Source organism: Poeciliopsis prolifica, unplaced genomic scaffold (genome assembly GCF_027474105.1).
Source record: "Poeciliopsis prolifica strain line A6 unplaced genomic scaffold, Auburn_PproV2 SCAFFOLD051, whole genome shotgun sequence".
NCBI lineage: Eukaryota > Metazoa > Chordata > Actinopteri > Cyprinodontiformes > Poeciliidae > Poeciliopsis > Poeciliopsis prolifica.
In genome coordinates this window covers 3660270-3668749 of record NW_026562426.1, presented here as the reverse complement: position 1 = coordinate 3668749, position 8480 = coordinate 3660270, and the positions used below count along the sequence as shown (strand labels likewise).

Here is an 8480-nt window from a genome sequence, read left to right as displayed (position 1 = left end):
CTGAACAATAGCTGGATTATCTGGTGCTGTTGTAATTTTAATGCTTGGCTTCTTTTTTTTTTTCATTTTCTGATTTTATATCATCTAACTTCTGTGTTATTTAAAATTTCAATGTATATTATTTGCCTTTATTTGTATATACTGCTGCCTTCTACATTGAGTTTACAATTGTCATATAAATGTATTCCTTAAATAAATCTAACTGAATTGAAAGGTTATGTAATTCTAAGGAAGCAAATTAGGGCTGTCAAAAAAGGTCACAATTCAGATTTTTTTTTTTTTCAGAATTCTGACTTTTCAAAAAAAAAATTTAAATTTTGATATTTGAGACAGAATTTTGTGAATAAAGACAGAAGAGTCAAAATTCAAGATTAGGGTCACTGAAAAAAAATTATGTTTACTTTAATCTCAAAATCATAACTTTCTTTTTCTGAGAATTCAGATTTTAATCTTAAAAGTCAATTTATGAATTTAGAGTGTGATTTTTTTTTCCAGTTGCAGTAATTCTTTTCCTTAGAATATAAAGCAGTTTTTAGACAGAAACTTCTAATTTCCGTTTCAAATAGTTCATTACGGAGCCCCCTAGGAGACATGGGGAAACTTTTTTTCTTTTGCGTTCCCTCGCAGAACCTTGCCAAAGCCGTGTGCTGCTGTCACATCAATAATTACTTATTTCATTCATACGGCTATTATGGAGCCTCAATGAAAACGTGTTTATTATTAACTCTTTGGTGCAAAACACTGACTGAAAATTGATTTATTTACTGCATGTTTAAGATGAAAACGCACTAAAAGCAGCACTTTAAACCATTCAGACAACCAGCTCAACAGAGACAATCAAAACTATCATATGACTGATTACTCCGCGATAATAACAGAAATAGTCCAAATTAGGATGTATTTTTATTTATTTACTACTTACGGAACGTTTCTGTTTATATCACAAGTTTTTGGTTCCTTTCTATCCTAAAGAAAATATAGTATATACAACTTGCCGCATAACTGATCAGCGCAGTTTTGGGAGGGAAAGCAAAAGAAAAAAAATTCCCATGTCCTTTAAGGGGCTCCGTAGAATTCTGACCTTTTCCCTCGGATTTCTGAGATTTTTTAAAAATTTATTATTATTTTAACCACTTTTCTGAGATTTTTTTTTCAGTGGCTCTAATCCTCTTCCGTAGGAAACGTTTTACGTAACCTGCAACTGGAATCTAAGACCAACATTTTTTCGACTCCAGTTTGCTTTAGCCAATCACATTCCGTAGAACTTGATGGGCATCTGTGTCGTCCAATCAGATTCCCAGCTCGCGCACACCGCCGTCCTCATCTTTGATGTGTATATGATTGGAGTTTCTTTCGGTATTGCTGTTGCCAAACGGTAAGTAGGATAGTCTTTTTTTTAAAGTTTTTGGTTGTTTTACGTCAATTTTTGCTCGTTTATATTTTGCTTATGCATCACAGGGCTACCCAAAACCCAGGTTTCGTTGATATCGACTGTAAATGTTGTGTATTTCAGTAGCTAATGTTAGTGTAACACTACGATGTGAGGCTAACATTAGCAAACCGGCTAGTAGCTCTATAAACAAGAAGTCCAAACAAGTAAAAAAATTTTTGGCTTCCTGTTTAAAGTTGCTCCTATATTTAATAAGGTATTCACAGACTAACACTTTATTTTGATTACAAATGTCTGAGTTAAATTTGAGTCAAACTTTGTTTCCCTTCACCCTAACTTGAAGCTTTTTCCCTTTGATAATGGCGTTGTAGTTTCGCCATTAGAATTCGGCTTTCTGCCCATCAACCCCTGTTTTAATTTCTCTTCTCCCTCCCCTTTTGTCCCCTTAGGATCGTACACTGCAGCAATCATGGTGAAGATATTCATCGGTAACCTCTCTCCAGAAACGACGAGAGAGGACATTGAAGAGCTCTTTGTCAAGTACGGCATAGTAACGGAATGTGCAAAGTACAAAAACTATGCGTTCGTCCACATGGACGACCGCAAGTCAGCCACCAAAGCTATCCGTGAGCTCCATCTGCACAAGCTGAACGGCAGGGCCATCAATGTGGAGCCCAGCAGAGGGAAGAACCAGGGTCCTGTCAAACTCCACATTGCCAACGTTGAAAAAGGCTTTGATAAAGAGCTGCGGGACCTGTTTGAGGAGTACGGCACAGTCATGGAGTGCTCCATTATCAAGAACTTTGCTTTTGTTCATATGCCTCATTATGATGAGGCCATGGATGCCCTGGAGGGCCTCGATAACTTGGAGTTTCAGGGTGAGTGTGGCTATATTGTGCAGATGCTTCCCAATAAGTTTGAATATAGCAGAAAAGTGGATTTATTTCAGAAGTTCAGTTCTGAAATAAACTGAACCTTGAATATTTATAAGTATTCATTACATACTCACTTTGATATTTTCAAGGGTAGTATTATGTAAAATCTACTTTTTTCAGCTTTATATCATGTTATAATCATATTACCTCAACAGCAGCATGCCTGGACTGTGGCTTTGATCCTTTCATGCATGTTTGAGAAATTTCCCTTGCCAACTATTCAACTATTCAACTGTCCTCGGCCTGTGGGGACCGAGCGCCGCCTTCGAGGATGAAGTTCCTCCTTATAGCTGCAGATTCCAATATTCCACCTCACAAAGTAGCTCTCCTCACCACTCCCCCACTCAACTCCTTCAGACTAGCCAGCAGCAATAAGCAAACAACTGGTGGAGCTGCACATCTGCTGAGCTCATTATACAAACTACTTCTCAGTGAAAGTCTGATAAACATGTTGTTGAAGGGTTAATAGAGAAGCCATCTTGCGATGACTTCCTGTAGGCAGAGTTTCAGAAAGAGCAGGAGTTTTTAAAGAGACACGGGCCCAATTTCAAGGTGCTAAATTACAAAATCAAAAGTCTTTTAAGTAACTATATCATTTGATATACAACTGAATGTGATATAGTTACTTGATTATGCTGTAAATTGGTACTGTGTGCCTGGAAACACATAATACTGCTCCTTTAAGCTTTTAACAGTTGAGTTTTTTTTTCTTTCTTTTTTTTTCCCCTCCACCAATACTATGACTCAGTTTATGAAAACCCAAAATTCTGTTCCTCAGAACTTTAGAATTTTGCATAAGACCAATAAAATGGAATTTTAAAGCAGAAATATTTTGCTATGGCCTACCAATGGACAACTTTGCAGCAGTAATTTATTGAAATGCACCAGTTGTCCATATTGAAAGATTTAAAGGGTCGTCCTGAAGACTTTTAGATCAAACATATACCCTCTTTCTTTTCTGTCTCTTAGGAAAGCGTATTCATGTTCAGGTATCAAAAAGCAGACCCAGAGGGGGTCCTGAGGAGGAGGAGGAATATCCACCCCCACCAGCTGGAGGAGGCTACTATCCTCCATATTACCCTATGCCAAGGCCTGAGCCCCCCTACAGAGGGCGCCTTTCTGCTTATCCTCCTCCTCCACCTCCCCCTCCACCCATACCGCCACCTCCTCCCATGAGACGAGCAGCATACCCCGACCGTGGTTACAGTGACAGAGCGCCCTACGGGTCGGTGGATTACTATGAGAAGTACAGGGCCCGTCCTTTTACCGCGGCGGCGAGCTACGACGATAGGCGTGCCATACCTCCTCCTCCGCCTCCTTCATCGACTCTGGTTAGAGAGCGCCTCGGGGTGGCGCCGTCAGTCGACCCATATGAGCGCCGTGCCCTCCCGACCCCTGCTGCATATGCCGCAAGGGACCGGAGTCCAATCAGGAGAATCCCCCCTCTACCTGCTCCGGCGGCTGGGAATGGGTATTCCTATGAGCGCTCTCGACTCTCGCCGATGTCCAGGGCTCCATTGTACGCGCCTCCCCGTACCAGGGACCCCTATGCAGGGAGAGTGCCTCCCCCACCGCCACCTCGCTACGCAGGCTATTAGAGGGCCGTAGAGTTACGCAAGGTGAGAACTGAGACAATGTTTCCTGTTTGGCTATTGGATGTTTCAGGAGAAAAATACATCAGACTTATATTCACAAATTGAGGTAGTGTCTCATCTTGTATCGGTACCATCAACTAGGGCTGGACGATAGTTCTGAAAAACTTGTCACCATATAAGTGTTTCCTAGGAGAAACACTTACATGTGTAGTTTATTGATAATTATTGATTCTTTTTTTTTTCTTTAGATATCTGTAATTCTTCCAAACTGCTAGTGGGACTTTTCATGTTCTCTCTCCACACCGTTTATTTTTAAGCAGTTGTGAGGCACAGTGATGAAACATGAAACTGTTGCTGCACAAGTTACCTCACAAGGTGGTGGGAGGTAACCAAAGGGTTAGTTAGTTGAAGCCACCAACCTGTGAGAGGTTGAGCAGCTAAAGTCTTTCCTTTGCCTACATCCTCCAGAATGCTGTGCAGATCTCGGTCGGAGTTCAAAGAATATTATATAAATTGCGTATTGACTATGTATCAATACAATGTATTAGCCATCAATATTGATCACATGACTATTGCGATATATAATATTGATTTATTGTCCAGCCCTACTACCAACTAAAGCTATAAATTCCTGTTACTCTTCAGCCATTAAATACACAACCAAAAACAACATTCAAAAACAAAGCGTACAGGTTGCTTCTTGAGGCTTGAAATATTAGAACAATACAAAAAAGTTTTGCGCGACTTATTCTCAGAATGCGCTTTGACATGTGTCGTGTGCTCTCTCTCCAGGTTTTTAGAATATGACGAGATCGTCGTCTGCTGACGCACGTGGCGCTATACACCCAGCACGTCGTTGCGTTCGCCTGAGGCTTACAGGAAGATATTGCGGACGCCCTCGTATTTAAAAAAATACAACTCCATCTCTGCGTTTCTTTTGCCTGAGCTGTTCATAAACTTTTGTGTTCCTCAAATTTTCTTCGATATTCTGAAAGTGTTCAGTAGAACAGCTTTTGAGAGTGTATGGCGTGTGACGCATTAATATATAGTTTATGACCGAAAACCATTCTCTGTTCCAAACTTTTATAATAGTCTCTGGGAAAACTTGGTATATTTTCATAACAAGGGATTGCCTTTACATTACAATCTGTAGTGTTTACATGGCAAAACTAGTTTTACTTTTAGCTTATTGGTTGATTTAGAAAATGTTCAGTAATTTAAAATCAGTTAAGGAGAGCTTGAGTATAATACAGAGTGTAGACGGTTGTTCAAAAATCGTAAAAAGCTGCGACACTTGTTGAAACGACCTCAAAAAATTCAATGTGATTTACTTTTTTTCTTTGTTAAATTTTCTTGCGGAAATATAATCCGTAGGCCCGTTCTGTGTGAACTGTATTTACTTTTCAGGTTGGTTTTTATTTCAAGGCTTTTAATAAACAAATGAAAACAAAGTCAGTATTTAACTGTGAAATTATTCCTGGTTGTGGTTGGTAGGCAGATGAAACTAGGTGTGGCACTGCTTTCATTTTTATTCTTTATGCTCAGCTTGCTATTTGACATTTTTTCCCAGTGCTCCACATTTTGTAAGCCTCAATCAAAAATTAGGAAAAAGTTTGAAATTGTCCGGTTTTGCTGAACTAATTAGTGCAACATGTAATATGAGGATGGAGAAGTTTCTCAACCATTTGCTTGGATTCAAAAGCGTATATCAAGTCTGGTTTATCTCGGTCGAACCTCTCTTAGCGCACCGGTTGCAGCATCCAACTCTTCCCACTTTACCTGCTAAGCATTGAATCATTTTAGGGGTGGTCTTCTAATCTACCATTACGACTAATTGCTGGATCCACTGAGTTCTCTTTCCATTTCATTAAATGCCTCCTGACCACCAGTCCCCCTCTCCCATTACTCTCTTTGAACCTGAACATCTCGTAACTCCATAATCAGATGGCTTGCACCTTTGGTATTCTTGGTGTCTGTGCTCTTTGTAGGTGCTTAAACCATCTACAGGAGAAGCTAGCCATGGGTAAGTCATCCCTGATGCCAAGCAGGAGGACTCAGGTAAATGTCTCTCAAAACTGTTCTCTGTAATGATTATATACTGCAGGTCAAATATTTGAAAGACACTTATTTTAGTCCACTGTCATGCACCAGGTTATGTCTCCATGTGTGCGGTTAACAATCGTCGCTGTTGCCAAGAGTGACGTCAGTTAAAGTGTATGTTCAAAATTGGAATGTCAGGCTTTTTAAAAATTTGCCATTGTCCAGAAAACTCCCATCTGTGTCCCAGGAAAGTCCTGAGGAAGAAGATGGATTGTGCTGTTGGGAGTCCAGCTTTGCCTCCAGTGGCTCTTGGTACTTTTTCTGTTATTGATGTATGATGAACCAGGTGATAAATGGATTAGGGCCTCTTTGGCAGTAGAGTCCTGAGCCAAAAATCCAAGCTGTCTGTGTCTCAACCCTTGGTGGTCACGAGATTTTGATCTTGAGTCATCAAATGGCTTCCACCAAAGGGTAGATGGTCTCTCTGAGGAGAGGACTCTTGTAAAAACGACTCTGTATTTACAAGATTCAGATGATGTGGCGTGGGTATCTGCATGTACTACTGAGAGGGAAGACCCTTAGGTAGAAAACACTTTAGGTACTTTCTGTTCTTTTTGGAGAACTCCTAGCATGACCTAGCATAAGAGGGAAGTCAGAGTTTCCTTCCTGGGCCTTTTAATCTTTTGATCCAGTTTCTGATAAACAGACGATGATGGATGAATTGATATTTTGTCTATAAATATCAGGCATTTGTAATCCCCTCCTGATCCCCAGCAACAATCTCTGGCTTTAACATGTAAACAGCTTTTATTTTGGAGGTTGTGGCTTTGGCAATCTTTTTAACTCCAACTAACTTTGTATCTTTTAGTTTAGTGTTTTCCTAGAGGAGAATGACACAACACCTGTTTTAATATTTTTGCACTGCTTAAGCGTTTTAAAATTTCAGATTCATATGTGGTCAGGTACTTTGCTCTATCGCTGAATTGTTATTTATACAAACTGGAGCCCTCAGGTTGTCCAACGTGAATCTGGAGGAGAGTTGCTCTTTTCTGATGGTTGCACATCGACTTCAGAAGAAGATTCATATAAGAATTGAAACAGAAACTTGAAGTTGCTTTAATTATTTGGCTTGTGCTTACTTTCAAATGTTTGGCCTGTAGTGTACATGCATACACACACAAGAAAAACCCTGTACAATTCTCTTTGTAATTTAAATTTGGAAGTTGATTCAACCTTCTGTGTATTTTTCCCACAGATTTGTCTCTTTACAGATTGAAAAAATGGTTCCAAGATAACTGACAGTCAAAGAAAATATGAGATTGGTCAATATTCTGAGGTAAGGTATCTGGAGTTGGAATATTTCATCTTAAGTTGTGGCCTAAAGATTCAGCAGTGACAGTAACTTATTTTATATTTATTTGTATTAAACTGAGAAGGAACATTTTAGTTCTTGATAGCTGTTACTAGCTGTTACAACCTCTGGGCTGTAACAGGTTCAAAGTTTAGCAGCATTTTGTTAAAGAAACCAGTAACAACATGAATGGTAGTGTATGTAGCCTTTGAGTCTAATGCTGTCAATTTTCTCCTCTTCCCACATGGTGGCGCTGTGGAGCTTTGATAGTGTCTCCTTGCACATTATTAGGCCATTAAGAGGCAATGTGATGATTCCCGTATGTTCTATTTGCACATGTGAGAAAGTGATGATTTATTTATTTATTTATTTTTTCATAGCAATCACTAGACTAACTAGACCAAGTGTTTTCAGTGTTTGTGTCACTGCTGAAACTTTTAGACATGACTGTACATGATGTCTGCTGTTTAGAAACGAAAAAGTTCTGACTGAACCGTGTGGATTCAACAGGAGAACTGCTCATCCTGTGGGAGTTTCTGGAAGGGAATTTCCTCAAGCTTCCAGAAAACCTGCATCATCTTTTCGCAAAATGATAAGTTCAGGGACAGTTTGTGGAAGACAAGTTTTTTTAATCTCTTGTGACATCACACATCTCACACTTTGTATCAAAGATTCCTACTGTCTGAATTTCTTGGCTTTTTGTTGTCTGTTAATTATTGAAAATTGTATTTTTAGTCTCCGTTTCAAGAACAATAGTTCTACAAATGTTTGAGGTTGGAAACGATACAAATCAACACTTGTGTTTGTATTAACATCTTGTTAAAACTTTACAACTTGCTCTTTTAAAATGTGATTACTAGTGTAAAAGGTTTAGCCTTATTCAAATGTTAATATAAACTGTTTCCTCACCCACTTTGAACTGTAACACATTCCATTATATTTATTTTGGTTAATGTATGTGGTGCTAATTGGTAATGTGGTCACAAAAGCAGTTTTCCTCCTGAAATTGAAGCCAATTCTCTCATGTTGTGTGACTAAAAGTGGAACTGTTGATTTTTTCCAGTTCCTCTTTTGGTAAAATCCATTTATCAAGGAAACTATTAAAGATCATCTCTTGCAGGTTGTTTTTGTGCTAAGCAGCTTTTTACGGTGGAACACATTCCAGACAT

The 8480-nt window shown here is 39.2% G+C and overlaps 1 protein-coding gene across 4 annotated transcripts; it reads left to right on the top strand.

Moving 5' to 3' along the window:
• Positions 1-1321: 1321 nt before the first annotated feature.
• LOC129378342 (RNA-binding protein 4.1-like) lies at positions 1322-8430 on the top strand. 4 transcript variants are annotated; one of them, XR_008608046.1, is made up of 6 exons: positions 1322-1375; positions 1840-2268; positions 3295-3944; positions 5909-5978; positions 7216-7296; positions 7822-8430. XR_008608046.1 is itself a non-coding variant. In XM_055058655.1 (4 exons), the coding sequence occupies exons 2-3, from the start codon at positions 1860-1862 to the stop codon at positions 7257-7259; spliced, it is 453 nt and encodes a 150-aa protein (XP_054914630.1). In that variant the 5' UTR covers positions 1322-1375; positions 1840-1859; the 3' UTR covers positions 7260-7296; positions 7822-8430. The 4 variants fall into 4 exon arrangements, 2 of the variants coding, with proteins under 2 accessions (XP_054914630.1, XP_054914629.1); XR_008608047.1 differs by lacking the exon at positions 3295-3944; XM_055058655.1 differs by lacking the exons at positions 3295-3944; positions 5909-5978.
• Positions 8431-8480: the final 50 nt, after the last annotated feature.